This window comes from Pygocentrus nattereri, chromosome 19 (genome assembly GCF_015220715.1).
Source record: "Pygocentrus nattereri isolate fPygNat1 chromosome 19, fPygNat1.pri, whole genome shotgun sequence".
Taxonomy (NCBI): domain Eukaryota; kingdom Metazoa; phylum Chordata; class Actinopteri; order Characiformes; family Serrasalmidae; genus Pygocentrus; species Pygocentrus nattereri.
Genome location: NC_051229.1, coordinates 23,687,283 through 23,714,787, shown reverse-complemented (window position 1 = coordinate 23,714,787; position 27,505 = coordinate 23,687,283). Strand labels below are relative to the sequence as shown.

At 36.8% G+C, this 27,505-nt stretch overlaps 1 protein-coding gene across 2 annotated transcripts in view; it reads right to left on the bottom strand.

Annotated features, from left to right (window-relative positions):
* The window catches only part of LOC108428315 (ATP-dependent 6-phosphofructokinase, platelet type-like), a 55,468-nt gene that overhangs the window by 12,786 nt on the left and 15,177 nt on the right, over positions 1-27,505 (bottom strand). For both annotated transcript variants that reach the window (XM_017699226.2, XM_037530828.1), the window contains exons 6-17: positions 26,434-26,478; positions 25,124-25,232; positions 23,236-23,331; positions 19,271-19,363; positions 17,263-17,388; positions 15,176-15,240; positions 14,740-14,809; positions 12,250-12,396; positions 11,158-11,228; positions 10,866-10,953; positions 8,602-8,754; positions 1,780-1,944 (exon numbers count right to left, since the gene is read on the bottom strand). In XM_017699226.2, coding sequence (XP_017554715.1) covers positions 1,780-1,944; positions 8,602-8,754; positions 10,866-10,953; positions 11,158-11,228; positions 12,250-12,396; positions 14,740-14,809; positions 15,176-15,240; positions 17,263-17,388; positions 19,271-19,363; positions 23,236-23,331; positions 25,124-25,232; positions 26,434-26,478 — 1,228 coding nt within the window. The remainder of the gene's footprint in view (positions 1-1,779; positions 1,945-8,601; positions 8,755-10,865; positions 10,954-11,157; positions 11,229-12,249; positions 12,397-14,739; positions 14,810-15,175; positions 15,241-17,262; positions 17,389-19,270; positions 19,364-23,235; positions 23,332-25,123; positions 25,233-26,433; positions 26,479-27,505) is intronic.

Here is a 27,505-nt window from a genome sequence, read left to right as displayed (position 1 = left end):
GTTGTACCCCACCCAAATAATATCTAAACACTGGTGGTCCTCTGGAGGTCCCTTTTCAGTGATAGACAGGGTAGAGAGTGGCTGACAAACTATGCAGCAACAAATGAGCTACAGTCATTTACCATAAACCTACATGGTAGGTGTTTCTGATAAAATGATCAATGGTTGTAAATACAATTTGGGAGTTTGAAAGATTCATAACTCACAGTGTACAAAGGATAAAAGATAGCAGCTTCAGCTTTAGAATAAGAATTGTGATTTGTTGCCCTTATTTACTTTTGTTGCTAGCTATATAGCCATTAATTAACTGCAGTGTCAGTTATAGGTGGTGTTGTGGTTTGGGAGATGCTGTGACCCCAGGACCTAACTAAATTCTGCACTTCCCCATCTGTGACCCTTGGCGATTCATTGTGCACTCAAACCGTCCTCCTCATTGTGTGTGAGATCAGTATAGACATACATCCTCTTCCCTACAGATTCTTAACATCTCCAGATGTTTAAAGCTTCTTAATAATTGCGCTTATAATGTAAATGGGCATTTTCATCTCTTTAGCTATTTTCTTGTAGCCATTTCCTGATTTGTGCAGATCAACCTTTTGTCGCACATCACTGCTGTTTTCTCTGGTTTAACTGAAGGAATTTGGCCTTTGTTTTGTCTCATATATATTCCCCAGTGAATCAAGAAAACTTAAATGGCTGACCATTTAAGTTTTCCTTATCACTCAAATGAACTTAAAAACATAAAATGTGTTTACATATGAAAATACTCAGTTAAATTTCACTCTTAAGAATCTGTAGGGACGCTAATAATTATTATATTTATTATTACATTTATTCATGACAAGAATTCTATTTTGTTTTCAACCAGTTTACTTTTGAAAAGTATTTTGAAAGAAAGATGGAAAAAAAAGTAATTCAGAATATATATATATATATATATATATATATATATATATATATATATATATATATACACATATATACATACACACACACACACACACACGTGTGTGTGTGTGTAAACTATACTGCCAAAAGTATTCACCAATTTGCCTTCATATGCATATGAACTTGAGTGACATCCCATTCTTAATCCATAGGGTTTAATATGATGTTGTCCCACCCTTTGCAGCTATAACAGCTTCAACTCTTCTGGGAAGTCTGTCCACAAGGTTTAGGAGTGTGTTTATGGGAATTTTTGACCATTCTTCCAGAATCGCATTTGTGAGGTCAGACACTGATGTTGGGTGAGAAGGCCTGGCTTGCAGTCTCCACTCAAAGGTGTTCTATTGGATTGAGGTCAGGCCAGTCAAGTTCTTCAACACCAAACTCGCTCATCCATGTCTTTATGGAGAACACGTCTCCACTGCTCTGGAGTCCAGTGGTGCCACACTTCCACTTTGTTATAAAACCACTGACAGTTGACTGTGGAATATTTAGTAATGAGGAAATTTCACAACTGGACTTGTTGTACAGGTGGCATCCTATCACGGTACCATGCTGGAATTCACTGAGCTCCTGAAAGTGACCCATTCTTTCACAAATGTTTGTAGAAGCAGTCTACGTACTTGGTTTTTTACCTGTGGCCATGGAAGTGATTGAAATACCTAAATTCAATGATTTGGATGGGTGAGTGAATACTTTTGGAAATATAATATATATATATTTATATATCCATATCCATATATATATATATATATGCACGCACACACACACACACACACACACACACACACATATTAAATATGTGTATGTAAATGTGTATGTCGTTGATGTCACCTGCAGGTCTCTGATGCTGAAGGGTTCTTCATATATATAGGCAGCATCGGCTCCAGCAGCCAACGCACCTACCGTCGCCAGGTAACCACAGTAGCCACCCATGGTTTCAATGATGAAAACACGCCTCTTTGTACCACTTGCAGACTGTTTTATGCGATCACATGTCTGCCTCACACGCACACACACACACACACACACACACACACACACACACACACACACACACACACAGAGAAATGTTTTCAAAGGTTCATAAACACACATTATCTTGCATCCACACATATTTACAAATAGTGCTGACATTTATAAGGAAAATAGAACAACACTGAGTACAAGGCACACTGAGCACATGCTAAACAAATGCATGCAAAACACAAAGATCACTGTCAGACAGATATTACAGTACAAAATACATACAAACACACCTGCAGTAGAAACCACTGCACACAACTTAAATAACTCAAAACAATGGAGCACAGGCAAGCAGCCTGTTTACTCTGCTTTACACTTTAATCCCATTTGGGCATCAAAAATGATAGTAAAACATGACTATTCTGATGCAATTACAATAGGGTTGCACAATTCCTAAATGGAAATCACTTATTTCTCACTTATTCTTCAACCTGCACATTTTGTAAAGAACAGTTTGTATATTTGCAAAACACATACATTTATGACATAAGTGGTTGTTTGTGTTTGACAAAAGGATGGTGAATTTACTGATATATTATAAAAACATGTTAAAAAAATTATAAAACAAAAACTAATGTATTCTGCGAGTGGTGACCACTTAAAGAACTGTACTTTTATCACATCTTAAATGTGTAGTTTTCCCAGCACAGTAGCCGTCTGAGGGGCATTAGGGTTACAAACACAGAATAAGTTTATATTGAACATTTTTCACTTAACATCTTCAGACATGAGGGCTTTGCCTCACCAACAGTTAAGCTAATCAGTTTTAATCAGGTTAGTCCTTGGATTTACTTGTTTCTTCATCTGACAAAGATGGAACAAAAATATGTTCCCAATCAGAAAGATTGAGTGAGCAATGACAAAGAACAAGGGATGTTTCGCATCACCTGATGTAGCACTCCAATGTTGCTCACAAACTGTAAAAAAGTGGATAGCTGCCAACGTAACCATCAAATTACTTTGCACACACAATGTAGGTGTGTTTTTGGACAGACTTAATTAGAGTGCTTGAATGCACTCTATTGTTATCTATCATTAGAGAGCTGAAAAAGCACTATATTGTTATCTCTCATACTTCTTCTTATTCTTCTTCCACATTTTTCTGCGATTAATACAGCCCAAACTGCTTAAAATACAGACTCCGATCAAACTGTGTTTCGAAGGTCTCAGCGCTCAACTTGTGCTATGTATTTTTGGAGTCGATCAGATTGGCAGTTTTTAATAAAATTAAGTTTAAAAATGAAAAACCTCCCATAAGAGTGAATGACATCAATGATGTCACAGCAGGCCACTCATTCTCACAGACACAGCTTTCAACAGGGAATCTGCTTTAAAATCCTTAAACTTTCACCTAGAAACTCCATTTTCATTTTTTTTCTTCATTTTTTTTGTTTTAAATGGTAGAGAAATGTGTCCTTTCTAAACCTTAAAATATCTCATCATTTTATCAATTAGCTTTAGAGTTATGAGCATTTGTTTGGCACTAGGCACAGAAAACTGCCCCCTTCACTCCCATGTAAATTTCTCAAAATCACAATCTGCTTATTTCAAGATTTTCTCTGTGTTTAACTTGTCATAACTCAGACATTTTCTTCTCAATACACACAACATTGCACCAAAATAATCCTCAAGGGGTCTTATCTCACACCATCTATCCGGTTAAGCGAGTTAACATTTCCCGAGTTATGACTGTTTGTTCAGAGCTGCATAATAACAGAGTGACAGTTAATTTGAATGAGCCCCCCACCCCCCTCCTCAAACACATAAATCTCTCCCTCTCACACACACCACACAGACACATACCTAAGAAGGTGTTGTTCACCTACACACACACACACACACACACACACACACACACACACACACACACTTCACACTTGCAGCTCTTTTCAAGCACTCTTGCAGTTCCTTCAGGAAATGCACATCTAGTTTTACAAAGTATAACTAATTTATTGCTAACTAACTGCCATTTACATGCATGTGTTTACATGCACTTAATAATCCAATAACTGCAGAAAATCAGACTTTGTCAGTAATCCAATCAACGAGTTTACATAAAAGAGTGCGGTACTAGACTGGCCTGCCTGCAGTCCAGACCATGTGTGGCGCATTATGAAGCGCAAAATACGACAACAGAGACTCCGGACTGTTGAGCAACTGAAGTTGTATATCAAGCAAGAATGGGACAGAATTCCACCTACAAAGCAACAATTAGTGTCCTCAGTTCCCAAACGCTTATTGAGTGTTGTTAAAAGGAAAGGTGATGTACCACAGTGGTAAACATGCCCCTGTCCCAACTTCTTTGGAACGTGTTGCAGGCATCAAATTCAAAATGAGTGAATATTTGCAAAAAATAATTAAGTTTATCCATTTGAACATTAAATATTTAGCATATTCAATTGAATATGGGTTGAAAAGGATTTGCAAATCATCGTATTCTGTTTTTATTTATGTTTTATACAATGTCCTGACTTCATTGGAACTGGGGTTGTAAAAAAAAAGATATTCTCTACTCTTGACCTACATCTCCTACTTCTATAGTCTCCACCAACTCTAGATCCTTTCACTTCAATTGATTACACTTCATCTTTAGCTTTAGGTAGTATAAAAATCAGGTATTACAATGTTCTTAGGTGTATTACAATGCATGTGTCTTAAGTGTGCAGTTGGGTCGTTCATCTCTGTAGGCCCTGAGAATGAGTGCTTGTCTCTCTGGCTAATGCTGATTAGGTGAAGAAGGTCACTTCAGATATGCAGGGTTGTTACAAATTCTTTCGGTAAAAGCTTAAAAGTTGAGACTTGGAGAGATAAGCTCAGGGAGAGTCCACACTCAGGATTAATGGGGTGATGGGTGCCCTAAAGGCTCTCAAGCCTATTTTTTTTTCATTTTATTTCAATTTTGTTAAACTGTTCATATTTAGCATTTTCTGTCTTGATTTCTATTTTTCATATTTTCCTTCATTATCATAAAAACAGTTTTGTCCAGTGGTTTCAACCAATAAACTGGCAAAACTCCTTTGGGACTCAGGTTGGGTTTTTTTACACCACAATGGACATTTTTTCCATTTTCACAATCTTACTATTTCGGCTATTATTGAGCACATTAGTAGGATCAGGTATGTTGGGAGAAGGAAACACTAAAAAGTGGGCCTCCAGGGCCATGATTGAGAAACACTGGCCTAAGAGGTTGGAGGAGGTGGGTATTTGGTGGGCTGAAGCAAAAGTGGGAGGGCTGGGGAGAGACTGGCCATCTTAACACACACTCACGCAACAATACACCGCACAAAAGGTCGCTAATTATGTCTGAACACACACAAAACCAGGCTTTGATCTAGACCAAAACTGTAAACTATTGGTCATGCAGCAATGCATGAGTGTACTGGTGTATATAAGCAGGTATACAGTGCATACCCACCTCTGGGAAGACTGATTTACTGTACCCACTAGACATGAGCCAGTAATCTATAATTTGGTATATATTGAACACACACTGTAACATCATTATGAACACTTTAAACTGCCGCCACAATCACTGTCACTTGTTAAAATAAATTAGAGCTTCATTACAGGTTTTTAGATTCAAAAATCAGTTCTGTTTTCAGATGCTCCCATTGCACTGGCAAGCTGTTATCACATCACAGTCCCTCTTATGAGAGGATCAGCGATGCATGCCAGAGGAGAGATCCCAGAACTGTTTCCTATCAAAAAAGGTCAAAACGCATGCCTCACCTCGGAGGAGTAAAAAATATAAGATCTCATAAATGCTTGTAGTTGCACATTTAAAAAAAGAGGCCAATCCAGTAATATTCAGTTTTTGCATTAAATGTTTAAATACTCACTTTAACACTAAAACATATAAACATACAATACTATTTGTGTTGACTGGAAGTGTGTAAACATTAGCTTGATGCTAATTAACAAGGGAAAAGCCCTTGTTAAAGCCCTTGAAATTAGCAATATCATAGCGCAGATGCTACTTATGTTACAGACTTCCATATTAAGCACTTTTAAATCATGATATGACAGACATTTATGATTATATGATTAACAAGGACACAAGGTGTAATTGATATGAAACACAAGTGTATAGTACCTCAAAAATAATAGAAAGCACCCTTCTTAAGTGTCCAGAATGTTCAATAGACTCAGCCATTTCAGCTAACACAAGGTTGTTTTTGCTTCATTTACTAGAGCGCCTGAGTGTTTGAGTGAATTCTAAGCCAGTTCTATGAGGTGCTTTGCATCTTGAAGTGAAAGTTTAAGAAATATGTCCCAGGCTCTATGGTTCATTGAACTGCTGTCATCTCTGATAAAGCTTGATCATGTAAAGCATGAAATGATATTCTATTTATTACTGCTGAAATTATACTAATTATTATTAGTATAAATAAAAACCTTAACTACTTATAGTTTACTGAGGAAATTTCGAAATGTAACACATGAAATGTCAAACTTCACATATTTGACCTGTAATGTAAGATGTATCAGGAATCACTCACAAATTGCCCATCTAGTAGGACAACATAAATGTCAGAAATTTAACTGCAACTGTTTTATGATGGATCATAATCATATCTGTGTTGTAATCTTGTTGTCCTTGTGTTGATCAGTGTAAATACCTGCTTCAGCACAGTCTGTAACAGAGCAAAGCAGCACTTTTTATTTTTAAACTGCTCTTTGAACAGATAGTTATACTGCAGCCATCCACAAACAGAAAGCCTTCTCTTGCCAAACATAAAAGAGAGAATAATATTTTGACGGGACGCAATGATGGGATGCAATAACAGTAAAGAAAAGGTACTACAACATAGCCTATACAGAAAGCTTTAGCTGTTTTATCACTTGAATGAGAAGGCTATAAACATGCAATTTATTAAACCTATAGCAAAAACTACCAAACCACACCTATAACTGTCAAACCAAAAACAAGTTAACTGATGTGTCTGAGCTGAACTTTAAGCATCTTTGATTTCATTGCAGGGTTTTCTGAGGTGATGCTACCACATAACATGCTGCCCTAAAATGTGTTAACTGAGAAAGGAGTCACAAATACTGATTAAGGGGATCTGCAATCTGAAAGCCTGCAGTCAGAACATGCTGAACACTGAAAATACATGTGTGCTAGCACAGGAAAGTGGAGTGGCACAGCATCCTTTATATATTTTATTTTATTGATGCATTTAGATTTTTTTGGAAAGTGGCTCTCGCTGGCCTGTTGTACTATTGTCAAGTGTCAAAAGCTAAAGGGCTCGATCAGACAATAAAACTTCACACAGTCTCATGAGCCTAATATAAGATCGGTATGTTTGTTCTTCATGTAATATCAAATACTAATCTTACTGCTTCAGAAAAGATCTTAGAACAAAACTAATACTGTTTATCCTATCACACACACACACACACACACACACACACACACACACACACACACACACACACACACACACACACACACACACATTGAGATTGTGAGACTGTACTTACCTGAACAACAAAACACACTGATCAGCAACCACATTTTACCAAACAGCTTGAGAATGGATCCACACATCCAAAGCAGGAATACTCAGATCTTGTCTTTTCACTGGTAGCTACCTGAACAATCTTGCAAAATTATTAGTGTGTCATTATATGTAACCCTTGTAATAAAAGGGTAACTATTATGTAGCATCTACTTGGCTAATGAAGGACTCTCTCTTCTTCTAGACAGTGAGAAGAAGAGAGAGAGAGATAGAGATGTAGAAATGTGAAAAAGCTTCACATCACTAAACACAGTGCTCTATTACTCATTTGTATCTGCAGTAATAGATCAGATTAGTCTACCAGTTGTGTTTATCCATTCATATTATCATACAAGTATGGTCAGCAGGGATGGGAAGATTGATTGATATTGAAGTACTGATACTTCTGATGCTGTCATGTCCTTTTGAACCCATATATCCATACACTGACCAGGCATAACATTATGACCACCTCCTTGTTTCTACACTCATTGTCAATTTTATCAGCTCCACTTACTATATAGGTGCAGTCTGTAGCTCTAAAGCAGCACTGCTGTGTCTGATACACTCATACCAGCATAACAACACTAACACACCACCACGACACTAGTGTTACTGCAGTGCTGAGAATGATCCATCACCCAAACAATACCTACTCTGTGAGGGTCCATGGAGGTCCTGACCACTGACAGAGTAATAGGGGGCTGCCAAAGTACATAGAGAAACAGATGGACTACAGTCTGTAATTGTAGAACTAAAAAGTGCACCTATATAGCAAGTGGAGCTGATAAAATGGACAATGAGCATAGAAACATGGAGGTGGTCATAATGTTATGCCTGATCGGTGTATATCTTTGGCTTTGATGCTGGCAGAGGTATATAGTGATGGGCCTAAAATTAGGTTATTTTAATCATGTAACTGATGTAAATTTCTTGTTGGAGCACAATTTTATAAAACTTGATATCACCCATCCCTACTGGTCAGTCCTCTGCACATAATTCAGATGTGCTGTTTGGCTGGTGATGAGGTTGGTGAACATTGTGAATGTATACATAACAAACACGCTAACACACTCTCTTCTCACATGCATGCACATTCACATTCTGGCACGAGTGTGTGCTGTCTTACGTTGGTGATGGCATTGAGGGCAGTGTCTGCCCCGATGCTCAGGTCCGAGCCAGGGATGTTGTTGGAGACAGTGGAGGGAACCATCACCATGGGAACACAAAGCTCAGGGTGTTTGGAACGAGCAGCTAGCAGCTCCAGCAGACCCAGATATGCCTGCAGATAGAGCAAGGGCTTATGGGTGAGGGCTTAGCATTACAGGCAATAAAATGGGACCAGAAATAGGGGAAGGAAGGGAGAGGAAAAAGAAGCAGGAGGTGTGGCCTATTGGTATTGGGCCTGTTGACTGGTTGGTGATGACTTCTAGGTCATTCACAGGATAATGGCTGAGAATAAAACACACCACTCATTGTGAGTGCACTGCATATGAGTGTAATTAAATACATCCAAGGAGTAGTAACTGCAGAGCCACAATGCCACAATTTCTGACTTGCATTTTCAACTCCCTTACGAGTGGGGCAGAATACTTTGAAAAAGTAGTGATGCCTGAATATTGAACAAACTGTCCTAAATCAATTCAGTAATGTATTCCATTATAATACATAAAAAGCAACAAATTTAGAATACATTTAGAACATGGAAAAAACTTCATGCACACTGTATTGACCATAGTAGCCCAGTTTTATCAACCCTACACTAGTTAGAAGTTAAATTTCGCATTGATTATAAAATTCTATTATTGACCTATAAAGCTCTAAACAGACTCACCCAGTACCTGAGTGAACTTCTTTCCTACTATTAACCATCACACCTACTTAGATCACAAGGTGCTGGTTCACTACTCGTACCTAGAATTAATAAAGTTACATCAGTGGGGGAGAGCTTTTTCATACAAAGCCTCCCAGCTCTGGAATAATCTTCCTGTTAATGTTCGGGACTCTGACACAGCCTCAGTCTTTAAGCCTTTGGTAATTAGCTCTAGACCTGCAGGGGTCTCTGCTGCTCTGTTATACTGAAATCTGTGGTCAGCCACTCTTTACAGAACTGACTCTGTGTTTTCTTCTTTTCTTTGCTGAGTTCAACCTTTTTTCTTTTTGCATGCTTCAGTCCACAGTGGGTCTCACAGTCCCTCAAGTGGAAGTCCAGTACAACACTGAAGCTAAGCTTCTCACTTGCGAACATGCCCACTACTGAGGAAATCGTAGTTTAATCATCCTTCAAGGAGTTTGCAAACACCTGAGATCAATAGCTGTCTCAATACACTGACTTATCAGTCTACTCAGTCTTCAGTAGGAACTTCAGTGTTTGTTGAGCTGTTCATGGAGTTCCTCCTTAGAGCTTGTCTAATGAGCATGTTTGCTATATGCTATGCACTGACTTTAAAATATATAGTAAACAAGTATTAATATTACTGATTTCTTTTAATTATTATTTTTCTTTTATCTAGCAAAAATGTAAAAGGTAACTGTATTCTGAATTAAGCCTTTACAAAATGTAACTTGGACTGAATAGTGATACCTAATTTCTTTATTCTGAATATATATTTCCAGTATTTGTGTTCCATTATATCCCAACCCTGATAATACGTATGCCACTATTCGCATGTTTCGGAATTACAGTTGCACTTTCAGCTTTATGTGTGTCACGATTGGCCCCTCCCAGTCCGGTCCATTTGCGTTTGTTTTTGTTTGGCCCACGTGTATTTGTTTTATATAAAAATAAAAAAGATTTAAATAAAAAGATTTAAGCAGCTGCAATCTTTTGCTTAGTTTATAGTTCAGTGTGAGCCTACGTGTTCTACGACATATTCAAAATCAACTAAATAAATAAGGAAAAATCTCTAGTAGCTATGTAGTCTCTTGACTTCTATGTGACATCATACTTGAAGCTGAGAATGCAGGTCTGAGAAGTGAGAATATAATGCTGCAGATCTACAGATAGATCCTTTCCAGTCCAACTGCTGGTGCTTGTATCATTTTTGTGTTTTTTAATTGTAATTATGCACTTTGTGGTCAAAGATATAACTTTTTAAAACAAAAAAATGTCAATCAATGTCAAAACAGTGGTACGATAAGATTTACCCATAACCATTCAGCTATTATTCAGAAACCACTATGCATTATTTGGTAGCTACTATAAAACTGACATGTAAATAATACAACTACAAAAAGAACCTGTTCAATGGTATGAAAGACTACGGCAAAAAGCTGCACTGTATTTGTTTTACAGCATTAGTAAACATGAAACTACAATTGTACTCGAAAAAGTCCTTAACAATACTATATTGCAACTGTATGATTAATCCTTTTTCTGTTGGATCAACTTACCTCAAATCCTCCAATGACCAGTAAAGCACCGATGTTATGAATTCTTATCTGTTCAGCAATTTTATTCAAATGCTTAGCTGGAAGAGTTCTGAAAAAATAAAATAAAAATGAAAAAATGATAAAAAAAACTGTAAACATTAAGTCAAGCTACTAATACAAAAATAATATGCTTATCTAATTGTTTAACTGATTTTTCTTTTTGAATATTATTCATTAATTAATAAATGGTTTTATTATTTGCACATTTGTGTCAGTGGCTGTTGCATATTGTGTATGAGGGTTAATACCTCACCTTTTTGTCCCTAGCAGGGACCCACCCTGACCAGTCCAGCCTCCGACATCCCCCCATTTGATCTCTGTTATCTGAGAGAGACAGATCGCATAACATATCCTTGCTGTGACAAAATGGCATGTAAAAGGGATGTAAAAAATATTCTATACTTTTAATGTACGTTCATGTAAAGAGATTTTATTCCAAGAAATTTTGGAGCATTTTAATTGGTCTTCATGAAATTTGCACTTTATTTGCATGCAAGATTGTGAAGAATCAATGTTGTACTTGCTTAAGTCTGTTTCCAGTGTTATCGAATGACCATGTCCGGTATCTGATGACTGGCCACTTCAATAATAGCAGCCACCTTGTATCTGCAATCATTGCTCATTTTATCAGCTTAACCTACCATAAAGGTTTATATGTATAATTTGTTACTTGCATAATTTAAACTCTTGTAAACTAAACTTTTCTTCAGTGGTCCGGACCCCACAGGTGGAAGAAAATTCTCAGCAATGCAGTGACACTGACATGGTGGTGGCATGTTAGTATTAGTGTTTCACTGTTATGGGTAGATCAGACAGAGTTATTTTTTATAGTATTTTTGTATTTTAGAGTATTTCTTGATGATCTATTTTGCAGAACATATTATATTTAAAGCCCCCCAGTTATGACAGCAGAGCAGTGACAAAAACACCCATATGCAGCAAACTACATTTCCCTGCATTTCTGAATAAATCTATAAAGGATGGTTCAGAGCAGGTCAATTTTGGAGAAGCATTACAGCAGTCACATACATCCAGGACATGTATGTTGTTACCACACAGTTTGACTACTATCATTATGCTCTTTACTCAGTTCTCATATTTCTTTTCATCTGCTTCTCAGGAAAGTAATCTGAAACACATTCAGTTTATTCTGAGAACACTAGCTGTCAGCAACAGCATTCCTCAACAAGTGAGTACAAGGATTTTAGGTGTTTCACTTCTGTCACGGATATCATCTAAAGTTGTTGAAACATTAAATACCTTAACATCTTTGTACTGTTTTCACATTTAGTTTGGGTTTTAAGTATATGGCATGGTGTTACCTGTAGGAAATATGAGCTATTACCTGGCCCTTGCTGAAGCCCTCAAAACCATCATGAACTGCAAACATGGTGTGGCCTTCAGTGATGCCCACCCTGACGGCAGAACGGACTGCAGCATTCATGCCCGCCGCTGGAGCGCCCACATTTAGCACAGCCACATTGTACGGACTCTAGTGCACGGACAGAAGTGTTAACACACGCATGTACACTTATTCATACAAGAAGCCTGTTTACACCTTATATTAACAAAACTAGATGTAAATACATCAACCCCCCCCCCCCCCCCCCCAAGGTGCATTGTGAGTATATTACGATTGGATCACTCAAACCACATTCAGAGGTCATTTTCGTTACCTGTATGCAATTACACGAGCGAAAATGCATCTGCCAAATTCAGACTAGCAGGTAAGACAATAAACAATGAAATGAATGATGGAAGATATACAGAGCTAAAGTTAACCCCTGAAATTTCCAGGCCCAGCTTAACTACTCATATAGTAACGGGGAATAAAAAGTAAAATGACTAGAACATGACTAGAAAGTGAAACATGACCAGCCAAAGTTTATCCAGAAATGGTCCAAACACAATGTTAATGCAAGGTGTAAACAGGCTCAAAAAGTTCTCACACACCCAGGCACACAAGAGTTAGTAGCTGCATAAAAGAAAAGCATCTGCACCTGTTCTCACACTGTTCAAAGGTTGTATGCATGCAGCAACTGGAGATAGTGGTTAGATCTTGCATTATATGCAAAGCCTAGAGAACATTTTGTATCAGTGCAGCTGATGTCACCTCTCTCTCTCTGATATTATCTCCATTTTTTCCTCTCTATCAACACATGCAATTATATAAACTCACAGTGCATATTAAAAAGGGTAAATCGAAAGCTGCAGCCAGTGTGAAGCAGCATACCGATCATGCTGCATTATTCCGCAATGCCTAGTCATGTTACCTACAGTACACATACATGCAGAATGCATGTGAAATACTGTAAGAAGCAGGGTCAGATCTGCAAAATCAGGGAAGCCATGACAGTTTCACAGGTGAGCTAGTATCTTTTTGTGTCACTGTCAAAAAGAAAAAAAAAATAAACTGAACAAATTACTCATCCTTAGAGAGCACATTTTACTCATAGTACATTCATATTCTAAATCCTCAGATAAAAGCTGTACTTTTCAAGGTACAAACACATCCACTGTGGTGGTACACTCAAGGATAAATCATCAGTAAGTTTAATTAGGGAACATAATAATACCATATTCTGCTATAGATATATATATTTTTTTAAGTTGCACTTTATCATAAACATACTTTTCACATAAAAAATACAAGTTATGAAAAGCTACAAAGATGCATTTTCCCCCTGGTGAAGTGAATGTCATGTACATTTAAAAACATAAGGTATACAATTAAATCTTAAGAATCTTTTTGTACCTTTGATTATATATTTGGATCGTTTTCACCTTAGGAGACTTTAACAAAACGTTATTTATTATTGAGCACTATGTTTAAATTCAGCTAAACGGAATTATTTAAACTAAAACTGTTTAAGTAAATAAGCAGTGATCCACAAGAGGCTGTGTTACAGTGATTTTACCATGTAAGGGACAACATGCAACCAGATTTTAGAACTGATTTTTTTTTTAAATGTTGAATGATATATACAGGTTTTAGAGCAACATATGCTGCCATCGAGACAACGTCTTTTTCAGTAAAGGCTTTGTTTATGTCAGGAAGACAGTAACAAACCACATTCTGCACATATTTCAACAACATGTCTCCACAGTAGAAAAAGTCCTGATGCTAAACTGGCCTGCCTGCAATTGAAAACATTTGGCACACTGAAAATCATGGCACAATGAAAAATATGACAAAGGCGAACTGTTGAGCAGCTGAAATTCTATATCAATCCTATATTGGCCACTTTCACTTTGAAAACTACAGTAACTGGTCTCCTCAGTTCCCAAATGCTGTTGCTGATTTTTGTTTTTTATATATAATCAATATAATCATGTTTCACAATAGTTTTATTCTTCTTATTGTACTTTACTCTATTGATCGGTTGGTTTCTACTGCAAAGATATTTTTGCTTCTATTAAATTCAACTCTACTCTACTGCAAAGGAAAAGAAGAGATAAACCCCAATACCTTTTTGCCACACAGCTATGCTACATCTACGCATTGTGTACATACGCAGCATGGACCATCCTCCAAACTCTTTCCATCCCCATCCGCATAAGATCAGAGTAATCAATAGACAAATGCTGTCAGCAAGTAGTGTCACAAAAAGAGACAGCAACAACCCTTCATCTGACATGCTGAACTATACCTGTTATAATTAGTAGCTGGAAAATATAATTCAGTACAATAAATTGAGACAATATAGATTTTACAAGTAAATGCATACACAATAAATAAAACAGACAATAACAATGTAATGCTTTCTAAAATAATCACATAACTATAGCATATAAATATGTTACATATAAAGGTTCAGGTATCAGTAAAACTCACTTTTGGGACTTCTGAGTCTGGTTTGCGATATGATAGCAGCTTGTAGGTGTTTAGGTTGTTTTCAAAACTCCTGATGGTTTTCACAGAAATAGAACACCTCAGTTATTGAGCAATTTCCTCTAATTGTTACTGCATTAAAGATTTTCAGCATTTTTCAAAAACTAAACTGAATAAAGCATACTATGCTTTAAGAAAATTGAACTAGAATAGTACATATGATTTATGGATCAATTTAAAGAATGGACAGCTGGACAGATAAATGCATGAAGAGATGGACAGATAGACAGATAGCTCTTAAACTGTTGTGGTTGAATCATTTGGATGGATGGATGGATGGATGGATGGATGGATGGATGGATGGATGGATGGATAGATGGATAAAGGCTGGCTAGATGGATGAATGGATGGGTAAATAAGTGAATAGATGCTGCATTACCTGCCTCGAAGTTTAACTGCCTCCTCAAAGTTCTTCTCATCCATAGCTTTCTGCACTTCCTGAGTCTGCATGCACACAAAAACATTTAATATCAAAACTCATTATTATTATTATTATTATTATTATTATAACCACATTTCCAAAAAAATCACTGTGCAAAATGAAAATAAAAACAGAATTCAATGATACTCCTGTATTAAACTGAAACAAATTCAAAGACAACATATCGAATGTTTAAACTAAGAAATGTTATTGTTTTTTTTAAATTATATAATATAAAATATATTGCCACTGTGCAGCCAAGTATTGCAACAATTCAAGAATAACAAAATAGTAAAGCACTTGGTGATTTCATCATTTACGGTACAGGATATCATTAAAAGATTCAGAGAATCCAGATTAATCTTTCTAAACAAGGACAAGGCTGAAAACCAATATTGGCTGGCGAAGATCTTCAGGCCCTCGGATGGCCCTGCATCAAAAACAGACATAATTCTTCAGTGGAAATCACTGCATGTGCTTAGGAACACCTTTGTCTGTGAACACAGTTCATCCCTGCAACCACAAATGCAAGTTAAAACTACGATGCAAATAATAAACCATATATAAACACTGCCACCTTATGTGGGCACAAGCTTAAGATGGACTGAGGTAAAGTGGAAAGTGAATCAAATTTTAAATTCTTTTTGGAAATCATCTTGTTTTCAGCTCACAGTTCATAAACCACCATTTGTGTTGGTATGGAGATGCATTAGTGCACATGGCATGGGAGACTTGCATGTCTATGAAGGCACCATTAATACTGAACGATACATACAGGTTTTAGAGCAACATATGCTGCCATCTAGATAACATCTTTTTCAGTAAAGCAAAAACAAACCACATTCTGTGCATATTTCAACAAAATGTGTCCACAGTAAAAAAGTCCTGATGTTAAACTGGCCTGCCTGCAGTCCACACCTGTCACCAATTGAAAACATTTGGCACACTGAAAATCAAATCAAATACATTGAGCCACTTTCACTTTGAAAACTACAGCAACTGGTCTCCTCAGTTCCCAAATGCTGTTGTTAAAAGAAGAGGTGATGCAACACAGTGGTAAGAACACCCCCTGTCCCAGCTTTTTTGAAACATGTTGCTGGCATCAAATTCAAAATGGGCATGTATTTTTCAAAAAACAATGAAATTTCTCAGTTTCAACATTTGATATGTTGTCTTTGTCTCTGTTTTCAAGTACATATAGGGTTTAAATGACTTATACATCATACCTACTTATACAACTTTCTAATTGCTGTATAAAACAATTTGTATTTTTATGCAAATTTAACACACAGTTTATATTTATTTGCTGAGTTTGAAAAATTGGGGGGAAAAATACAAACAAAAATATAAAATGTGGCCACATTTTATGTTTTATTATTGTTATTATTTATTATAGTTCCAATATGTTAATTTCAGCAAATAAACAGTCATTCAAATGTGCACAGTTTTCTTCTGCGTAGATGATGTGTTAACTTATTTGAACTTGAAAATCTTGCAATTCAATCAAATATTTACACTTATTACACTTATTTATATTTATTAAATATAACTGTATTCTCTAAAATGCTATATATATATATATATATATATATATAAAATCTTTCACCAACTAAGCTGTTCATGATCCTAGAACATGGGGTATGCAGTCTCATCCACAAAGGGCAAGAAAGAGCACTTGTTTATTGAATTAGTATCCGTCTTTATAAATGTAAAACTGCAGCCCTGGCCTAGCCCTTTGTGAACAAGACTGGACATCCCTGTCCTAGAAGAAGCTATAATGCTTGAAGGGATGGGCCGGATTTGCTGGAGCTAGGCCATTAGAAGGCTTAAAAGGCTTTAAGCAAGACCTTGCAGTCAATGCCGAACTTTACAGGAGACCTGAATAAATTTAATAAGAGAAGGCTAATAGATTCTGGCTTTCTTTTCTTAGCAAAGACCTGCTGCATTCAGCATGGACACACAGATACACAAATGCATGCATTTTTGCACAGTGGCACATGCAGATACACACACACACACACACACACAGACACACACACACTAACCATCTGCACACATTCCATGAGAGGCAGCCTAATGGCCTGATTTCCACGCAGAGACACCACACAGGCAGGAGTATCTGGAGATGCTTCCAGCAAAGCTAACACTGCCTCCACCCCCATTCTACTGGCCTAGAGAAAGAGAGAGAGACAGAGACAGAGCTCAAAGCCTTTGCTGTTTTTCATACTCACTGGTCCTTACATTTAGTGAATGTCATGATAAATGGATTGATGGCCCAAAATTACTAGAAATATCTATTTACATAAACATACATTAACAGTTTGTTTCCTTCTTCTCCTGAAAAATTAAAATTTTGGAGATAATGGCCCTTCTTCATTAAAAGATACATTAAAAATGTATGATTTGCAGCTAACTAAACAAAAATATTGTCTACAACACCGTAATAATAATAAAATAGAAAATAAAAAATACTAATGGTTTAACTAATCAAGTACAAAAAAGGATGTACGTATTTTACTTGTACTGTGGGGTAAACAAATACTACAGCTATTCAATGCTACATATAAAGACTGAATTTTGTTTTATACTACAAACAAAAGCTAAAAAATACAGTTCATGCTGAAGCATTTTGCATCTTATTTTAGGACAATAATCACATTACACAATCACATCATTCTAAATTCTTAAAAAAACAGAGAAATAAATATAGACATAAGTTAAAGTATAAGAGAAATAAAATAAAAAGTAAAAGCATATCTATTTACATATTTGCATGGCATATGAGACAGATTTGTTGTATTTATATGATAGCAGGCACTGACTGGTATGAGGTAAACTAAAAGCACATATTATAGACATAACTAACTTGGAGTTACATCAATATTACAGTGTAAAGTGCACAGTGAATGTCATTAAAGTAGTAGTTATGATATGATATATTACAGAGTGTATTAATCAGAGAGGAGATACAGTGATGTGGTTCAGCACAGTTCAGAAAGCAGGAGATCAGTACCAACTCTGCAGTAGGGAGACTCGTACAGCCTTATAGCAGTAGGTAAGAAAGATCTCACATGGCGCTCTTTAATAACAGTCGGCCACTGAATGTGCTTCTCTGTTTATCCAGTGTAGCATGCAGAGGGTGTATGGTGTTATTCAATATGGCTAACAACTTGTTGATCATCCTCTTTTCTGCCACAACCTCCAAAGTGTCCAACTTGACTTTCCAGTCGTAATTTTAACACTAAAAAATTCGTTCAGTAGTGGGAGAAGTGCACTCACTGTCAGACCTCAAACTCCTCACGCGAGCACAGCGGCTGGTTCATAAGCTGCTCAATACTGTCATTTTATTGGCTCTGTACTGAAACCTCTGCATGAATTAGGATGTGCTTCATGTAAATGATATGTAATTGAGGCACTAGTAGTCTGTGAGTAGTAGTACTTGACTTCACACACTAAAGCTGATTTGTCATTTGCGCTCCAATCTCCACTTGTTTCCCTTGAACCTTGATAAATAAGTGTCAATGTGTATACATTTGGTAGACATCTTTTGAGACCCAACATCTATTATACATATAGGTCAATTTGCCCATCATTTATGTTTTACTACCTGCAAAATGGATAGAATTTACAGCAGTCCACAGAAATCGACTGAATTAGTTTCAGACAAAAATTAAGATGTAGCTGACTGCCTTGGATTGCTAACAATTAAAATATTTACAAATTTACCCTTTCACCCACTGCTCAAAAGCTAAATAATAAAACCAACTTTGTCAAAAGAGAGCCAAAATGTGGCATTTTTCAGTAACATTATCTTTGTTGGTTCTGATTGGCCAATAAAAATGAAAAACTATATCTGTGAGTCGGCTGAGTAATGACCAGAACTGCTGCTATGCTGTGTTTAAAAGGGAAGAGTTCTCTCAGAATTCTGCTGGCAGCAGAACCCCACTTCCCATAATTAAAAACTCATCAGATCTGCACAATTCATGTGCATGGCATATTTATCACTCAAAATGACTAATTTTGATATCAAGTCTGCAGGCATACAAATCATACCAGGATTCTGTCGAAGGCAGAGGGCGTCCCTCCTCTCTGCACATGGCCCAGGATGGTGACGCGGGTATCAAAGCCCAAACATCTTACCACCAGCTACAACACAAAGACAACATCAGCTTAGATGACACATTGTATCAAAGTCCACACAGCTCACCACCAGCTACCTTCACACACATTCACATAGTTCCACGACACACACACACACACACACACACACACACACAATCAGATGGAAATGGAGAGAAAGAGAGGTTAGGGTTAGGGTTAGCTTTCAGCCAATGCGCTAATGAAAATATTTATACGGAAACATGACTGATGATTCTGAAAATAAAAAGAGATAGACATGCAGGGAGTGTGAAATTTAACAGAGGCAAATGAACTCAAATACAGAAAGACCAGATGTCACTACAGAGATTCCCAATCCAATGTGAAGACCTCCACTTCCAGCTTTGAGATCACCTATGCCAGATAACCACCAATAATCTACCACCTTTGTTTACCTGTCTCATGTCCAAAGGTTTGTAGACATTGGCTCATCCAATGCTTCTTCCAAAATCAGCGAGTGTGTACCCCTTTGCTGAATGCGCAAGCTATGCTCTTCTGGAGAGACTTCACACTAGATGCTGGAACATTTGTCTGCATTCATCCACAAGAGCATCAGTGAGGTCAGGTACTGATGTTAGATGATTAGTCCTAGATCACAACTGCTATTCCAACATATCCCAAAGGTATTCAGTGGTGCTCCATCACTCCAGTGAATGCAGTTCCACTGATCTACAGCCCAGCGCTAAGGGGTTTCATACCCCTCAAGCTGATGCTTGGCATTTGACATAGTGACCTTAGACCTGTAGATGTGTGGCTGCTCCATTTTATTGGTAATACATTTCTTTAAAGATAATACAAACTGCATGTGTGCAATGTTGAATGTCTATCAGCAGTAGCTGCATTCACTTATGAAAATTCACAATATGAGAATGAGAATTTATTGTAAGTTGAGCTGGGAGATAACAAAAACAAGAGTTGACCCATCACTCATTAGTGGGAATCCCTTTAGTAGGACAGTGATCACCAACCGTCAACCTAAACATCTGCCCTCCTGCAGAATTCAGCTCTAACCCACATCTAAGGACAGAATTACATGTCTGCAAATTTGTGATTTCTGTAGTTTTGTGATCATGAGGCTGCATTGTGCGCAGATGTTTACATACATTAACATAAGACATGAGTTAATGTAACGTTTACTGTAATAGGGGCCAGTGCTGCATATTTTCAAATCAGAATGTACAGAAAATGAACAAGAAATAACAACAAAAAATTTGAATGTGATAAAAATGATATTTTATATCATTCTGGGTGTCAATCCTGCTACCAAATATACTGCACAACCAATCAATGTTTGACAGAGAGCACTGCAGATTCGCATGACAACTAGCTGAGATTTTTTGGGGTGTGCTCATTGGTTCCTCTGTGAGCTAAAATAACCTATAAGTCGTGTTTCTGTGTATCAAATACACTCATGTGCAATTTGCTCAATTATAAATCAGCTGTAACTCCTGATCCAGGTCCAAGTAATCATGGTCATCTGAAGAATAGTTTTAGGGTTGCAATGTTAGGTGAGTTTTGATAGGGTTTTCTAATATTCCTGGTCATTCTAACACACAGTTAGTACATTTAAATGCAAAACTAAGGCATGAAAATGTAAGCAGCATGTTTGTCAAGGTCTGACAGAGGCCTATTCCCACAAAGTATAATTTGTTTGGTCAATAATGCAAATGTGATTTTTTACGCAATTGAATAGTCCAATGTGTTTTAACACTAGAACGCAGAAATATCCACATTTATTGTCAACATATTGCTTGTCAAAGCTTTTGTGCTGTGCCACATGCAAGATAAAGCGTAAGTGAATTTTTAAGTGCTGTGACATTCATACATGGATAAATTTAGTTGCATCATGAACGGGGTGTTTCACGTTATTAAGTCATATTATTATGGTGTGTGTGTAAACACAATTATAAATAAACTAGTCTTCCATACAACTGTTCACAACCTCCTAACTTTGAAACCGTATCTGTTTAGCCACCATGACAACTTCAGTTAGGGTTGAACTTACGGCAGTAATTATTACAGAACAACAGCTCCTAAATTCATAATCTTATCTGAATTCCAGATATGAAATCAGCCTTATAGAAGCATACTAACTAGACAAAACTGCCTAAATCGTGTCCTAACTTTAGTACAAGCACAGTGGTGTCCTAATTTCAGTTTTAACTTTGTTTCTTCTGTATGCAATTCTGTTGAAAAAATAGAATGTTATTGTTTTTAGAGCAACTGTGACAGCCAGCATAACTATAATTAGCATAATGACATTATATTTATTCATATTGCAAAACCATGGTTTCACTTGTGAGAGTGATTTTTTAAACTCACTAAATGTGGTTCACACATTTTAGACACTGCAGACACATTCTTCCCATTCCCTCTCATTACCTTTGTGTATAAATATTGATGAAAACATGCCAAATAAAATACTGCAGTGATGAAGGTGAACAATGAGAAGACTGTCACTGTTAATTAGGAGGACCAGAAAATGTATTTAGTTTCTGAGCGCTAATGGCTAATGCTCTTTAAAGATTCTTCCAGTGGCTAGCATCACAAAGTGATGGGGGAAGAGGGACAGCCAGCCTACCCAGTTGATGAGGCCAGCTATGCTCTTTGGGGATCCCTAACTTCTACTTTTAATGTTTTACTGTTTACAATGTTATTTTTTTGACTACTGTGACAGGCAGCATAATAAGTTCACTATATCTGGTATAATGACATAACATTTACTGATACTGCAAAACGATGGTTTCACAACTCAAAAATTGGTTCAAAAATTGTGGACACTGCAGACATATTTTCATGCACTCTCATGTCCTTCATGTGGTAATGTTGGTGAAAATATAAATTAATTAAATATAAATAATAAAAATATTGCAGTGATATCAGTGAATTTCTCTGTTTATTAAGAGCAGGAACAGCGTTACTACGACTCTCACACCAACTAAATCTTTGTGAAATAACTGACTTACATTTTTAACATCTTTCTGATTACATGTTTATATTTCACCAGTTTGCATATAACTGGGCATTATACACACTTCTTTAGTAAAGAAAATGGCTCTGCATAGAACCACAGTCAAAGAACCCTTTGTGTGATTAAAGGGTTCTATGCATCAGGAAAGCACTCTTCACATTGATGGAGAATGTGCTGTAGGTGGTTTTATATAGAAACATTTTAAAAATGGCTCTATATTGCACTTCTATTGTCGCAAGCTTGATATTGTAACATTAGAAGAACCCTTTTTTCATGGTGTGTAGTCTTTTCAAAAATGTTCTGCATAGAACCATCTACAGCACATTCTCCATTAATGTGAAGGATCCTTTCTGGATGCAAAGAACCCTTTAAACATGCAAAGGGTTCTTTGAGTGTTCATGGTTCTATAGAGACTAAAGAACATTTACTAAAGAACCCTTGAAGAAGATCTTTTTTTAAGAGTGTAAGTAAAGATATAACAATATCAAACTCAATCAAAGACTTTAAGATTTCTCTAAGTTGAGATGAGATGCTGTAAGATATAATTCCTAAATTAAAAAAAAGGTTTTCGTCTATAATATAAATATGTGAGAAGTATTGACCTTGTCAGATCTTTATGTAGGGAGAAAGACAGGAAGTGGCACTTAATACAAATCACAGGAACCCAATGCTCTGCACATTTTTGTGTTGTCCCTGATCAGCTTACACCTGACACCTGGCTTCAGAAGTTGAGTTGAGACAGGTATGAATCTCTGGGGTTAGAGATGCAGAAGTTCAGATGCAGCCCAGGTGGACAGAAGAACAGTAACAGGTAGGTGGGAGAACATGCAGGATGAGGCAGGGGTAAGAGTGAGATGATGGTGATCTAAGCCAGCTGTGCAGTACTCACATCTTTCACATAGTCCGTAGTTATCGACCTGTTGTGCGAGTCTAAGGCTCCTTCTGCTACTATGATGATATTAAGCCTTTTCTTATCTGCTCGGTTCTACAGGGATTTAAAAGCACACAAATATCACACATGCAGTGCAAAGGTAAGTTGCAGTACTCACATCTTTGACAGCCTCAGATGAGATGGGTTTGCCATGCTGGTCTATGGCTCCCTCTGCCACTATGATTATGTTGAGACGAGAACCGCGCAAACGACTCTGTACAATAGCATATACACAACAGCGAAGGAGCAACAAAAGGATGTGTATGTGTGTGTGTGTGTGTGTGTGTGTGTGTGTGTGTGTGTGTGTGTGTGTGTGTGTGTTCTTTTCATTTTGTTATGCAGTGTTTGTAGTGTGAGAGACTTCATTGTAATCTCTATTGAGGAGATACATATGAGATAATGGGGGTTTTTGCTCAGGAGAAAAAGCAGCAGGAGACACAGGAAAAGTCCCCTTTTTCTTTCCATCTGATCTCATTGTTGTCTAAGAGAAAGTACACAGATAATAAGATCTCTTCTTTGATTTTACTTTTCTAGAGGCTGGCTTCCTTGAAATCCTTACAGCCTGAAAAAGTAAATGGTCTGTTTAAAAGGGGACATCTCTTTGTTGAGATTTTCATGGATACATGGCGTTGATAAAGCTTTGAAATGTAGGTAAAGTAGTTTTCCCCAAACCTAAGTTTAGCTTTCTTTTATTTGTTATTTTCTCTTTACCTCCCCTACAGCTTCTTTTCTTTTTTCTCTTTTATCCAGTTACTTTGACTTTTGTGAGTTCTATTAAACCCTTACTTAAAGTAAATCTTATCTTAATTATCAATTATTTTATCAATTAACATTGCACTGCTGGTTAAACATGAAGTATGCAATATGATTATTTTCTATAGAGTTTTTTCACCAAGAAGAACCGTTTTTTCAGTCTCGAGGCTTGAAAGTAATGTGACAGACTACATTGAATAATGTAAGGTATAATTAAAATAGCAGGAGGGCACAGATCTCTTTTATTTATGTTGTGCCCAGACTTACACAGGATTGTAATGCATTTCATTGCCATTATAAGTGCAAGAAGGCTCGGTTAGGGGTGGGTGATATGACAAAAGTACAATGGGCATCATTCATCAAGCATTCGTAAGAAGATATCTAGAATTTTGTTCTTAAGTAAGAACAGAATCTGCACACATGCTCAAGAGCACAAAGGTGAGAACAGTTCTGCGGTTTAAGAACATGTCATGAATCTGTAAAATTTTTCTTAGGGCCTTTCTCAAGAGGTTAGGACCTTAGGACCTTTCCCAATATGTATCATGATATTTAGTGTTTTGATAAGATAGAACAAACAAGAAACAGTACCACATTTAGGAATAATATATAAAAACTATGAATACAATGAAACTGCCAGCTGCAGTTTAGCCCTACCCAGTTATAGGAAATGTTTCAGCTCGGGCTGCTTTCTGCATGAAATACAATACCGGGCAGGCAATCAGAACGTAGGTCATTTGCACATATCTTAAATGCACAGCAACAAAAATAGCCTGTTTAATTCAAATGCATAAAGAGAAGTAGGAAAATGGTCATGTAAAATTTTATATTGACAGTTTTTGGTACATAAGCCCCCACAAACATCATAAACTAACAAAACAAAAGCATGTAAAATAAAGGCTATTTTATATTCATATGTCATTCATAATAACAATAAATGTTGTCATATTGCCCACCACTTGGTTCCATGTATGAGTGGCTGTGTTCATACATGTGTTCTGTATATGTAGCCCGTGTGTGTGTGTGTGTGTGTGTGTGTGTGTGTGTTTGTGTGTGTGTGTGTGTGTGTGTGTGTGTGTGTGTGTGTGCACGTTACCTCTGATAGCTTCTGACACATCTGTTCCTCCCAGCCATCCTCTGGAGGCATTTCAGGAATCAGCACCCAGTCAGCACCGCACGCCAAAGCACTGACTAACGCTAGATACCTACATACATGCACACACCACAAGATGAGTTTTAGTACATACATCCCTGATCCCTAAAATTAATATTTATTATATCATAATTTTTATAATATTAATTTTTAACTTCATAGCTATCACTATCAATTATATTAGTAATTAGTAATTTACACTTCTTAGCAAGTTTCTTTTATTCTCTGTTCCTTTTTTATCCATGTTCATTACTTTATATTCATTACATTTATTTTTATTTATCATCATCATCGTCATCATCATCATCATCATCATTATCATTGTTAACCGCTAGTCAAGGGTTGCAGTAGCAGTTGAGAGAGCAGAGAATCGCAGACAACCCTGTCCCCTGCAGCTCATTCCCGGGGACCCCAAGCCACTCCCAGGCCAAATTGGAGATATAATCCCTCCAGCGGGTCCTAGGACGACCCCAGGGTCTTGTCCTGGTAGGCCATGCCTGGTACACCCCCACCGGGAGGCGCCCAGGGAGCATCCGGATCAGATGCCCGAACCACCTCAGCTATTTTTATTTTATTTAAAATGTATTTTTATTATGGATTTTTTGTAATAAGGTTTTTTTTTTACTTTGTTTAAAGAGCAGTGAACTACTTTGCATATGAAAATGTGCAATATAAATAAGACATCAACAAGAAAAAAAAACAAGAAAAACTAAAAAGGCTTCTGACCACTGAAGAACAGGGTAAAAGGGGTTTATGTAAATATGCATATTTACATGCACCTATGCACCTATATAGTGAGAAGAGCTGATAAAATGAAGAAAGTATGTAAATACAGGAAGGTGTACATAAAAGTATTTTCTCTGTTGGAACAAAACCCTGTATCTCCAAAATGGTAACTTTACAGTAGAAGGAAAAAACACTATTAACTTGTACCAGAAGTTAATGTAAAAATATTTTCTTCCAAGTAATTTTAGACATTTTTGTTGGTCTGTAAATCATTCTAAGTATAATTTTAAGTTTTCAAATTATGCAAAAAAGTAAAAACCAAGGTTACTGAACAGAGATTACAAAGTTGTATTGCAACAGCGACGATACACTGTTTCTTACAGTAACAGAGACCAGTAAAGAATTTAAAATATGCATAATCAATGCAAATTGCCAACTATTCCCTGCTGATTAATGCAGTGCATATAATGTTTTAAACTCAGTAACTGTGACAGCCCTAAAATACTTTTTCATATATGCAGCCTCACCCGCAGTGTCTCCCCATCACCTCCAGGACGAAGGTTCTCTGATGGCTACAGCACAAACACAACATGCAAAATCATTAGATCCTTTATCTACTAGCTTTGGGGACTGAAATACAACATAACACATGATAGACCACCCGTTGCTTTATGTGCTTCATCCAGAGACTACAACACATTTACAGTCTGCAAGATATAACACAGCACAACAAAACAACCGGTTCATCTGCCTGGCCTGACTAGAATTTACTTTGTGCTTCCAGGGAGTTACAAATGTATGCAGTGTGTTTTACTGTATGTGTGGTGTCCATGTTTGTACTTGCATGTGTGTCAGTTTGAAATTGTATGTGCATGAACACATATGACCATAGCTGCCCTCTGGTGTGGATGAGCATGTACTTGTGTGTGCCTTTAGGCATGCGTGCATGACTATGAGGATTTCATCTCTCTACTTCTCATTGTGTCTGCCTGTGGTTATGTATGTGTGTGGCACTTTTAATCAGGCTTAAGTTGAAGGTCTGAATCCAAAAATTACTCGAGAATTTTCTGTCCGAGCCAAACCAAATCTGAAGCATCTGATTTAGAGCCATAACTCTGTCCGAACCCGGCCTGACAAGAACCACGTCAAAAGTTCTAAAAATGTCCTAAACAAAACCTACCCCACCACCCCTCCCAGGATGCTAACTCAAATTAAAATTTATTGAAGTAACATTACTGGTTTTATAGTTAATTGAGCTCACTAAAATGTATGTTAGGTTAGTGGAATCATTATTTCACAAAATAATATATTATAATATATATATATAATATATATATAATATAATATATAATAATATTAATTATAATAACAATAATAGTAACAATTAGTTAGACATGAACATCAATAAAGAATGTTATGAGTGTTCTTTTAAACTGTAAAATCTAACTTTACAGTCCAGATTAATCTACGTTTCTCTCTTCATTCCTCTCTTTCTCTTTCTTAAGCCTTGGATATTACTTTTAAAGCCCGTTTAAAGAGCATCTCACATGATCTGACTGGTTTCAGCAGATTTTTTGGAGATTTGTGAAATATTGGGGA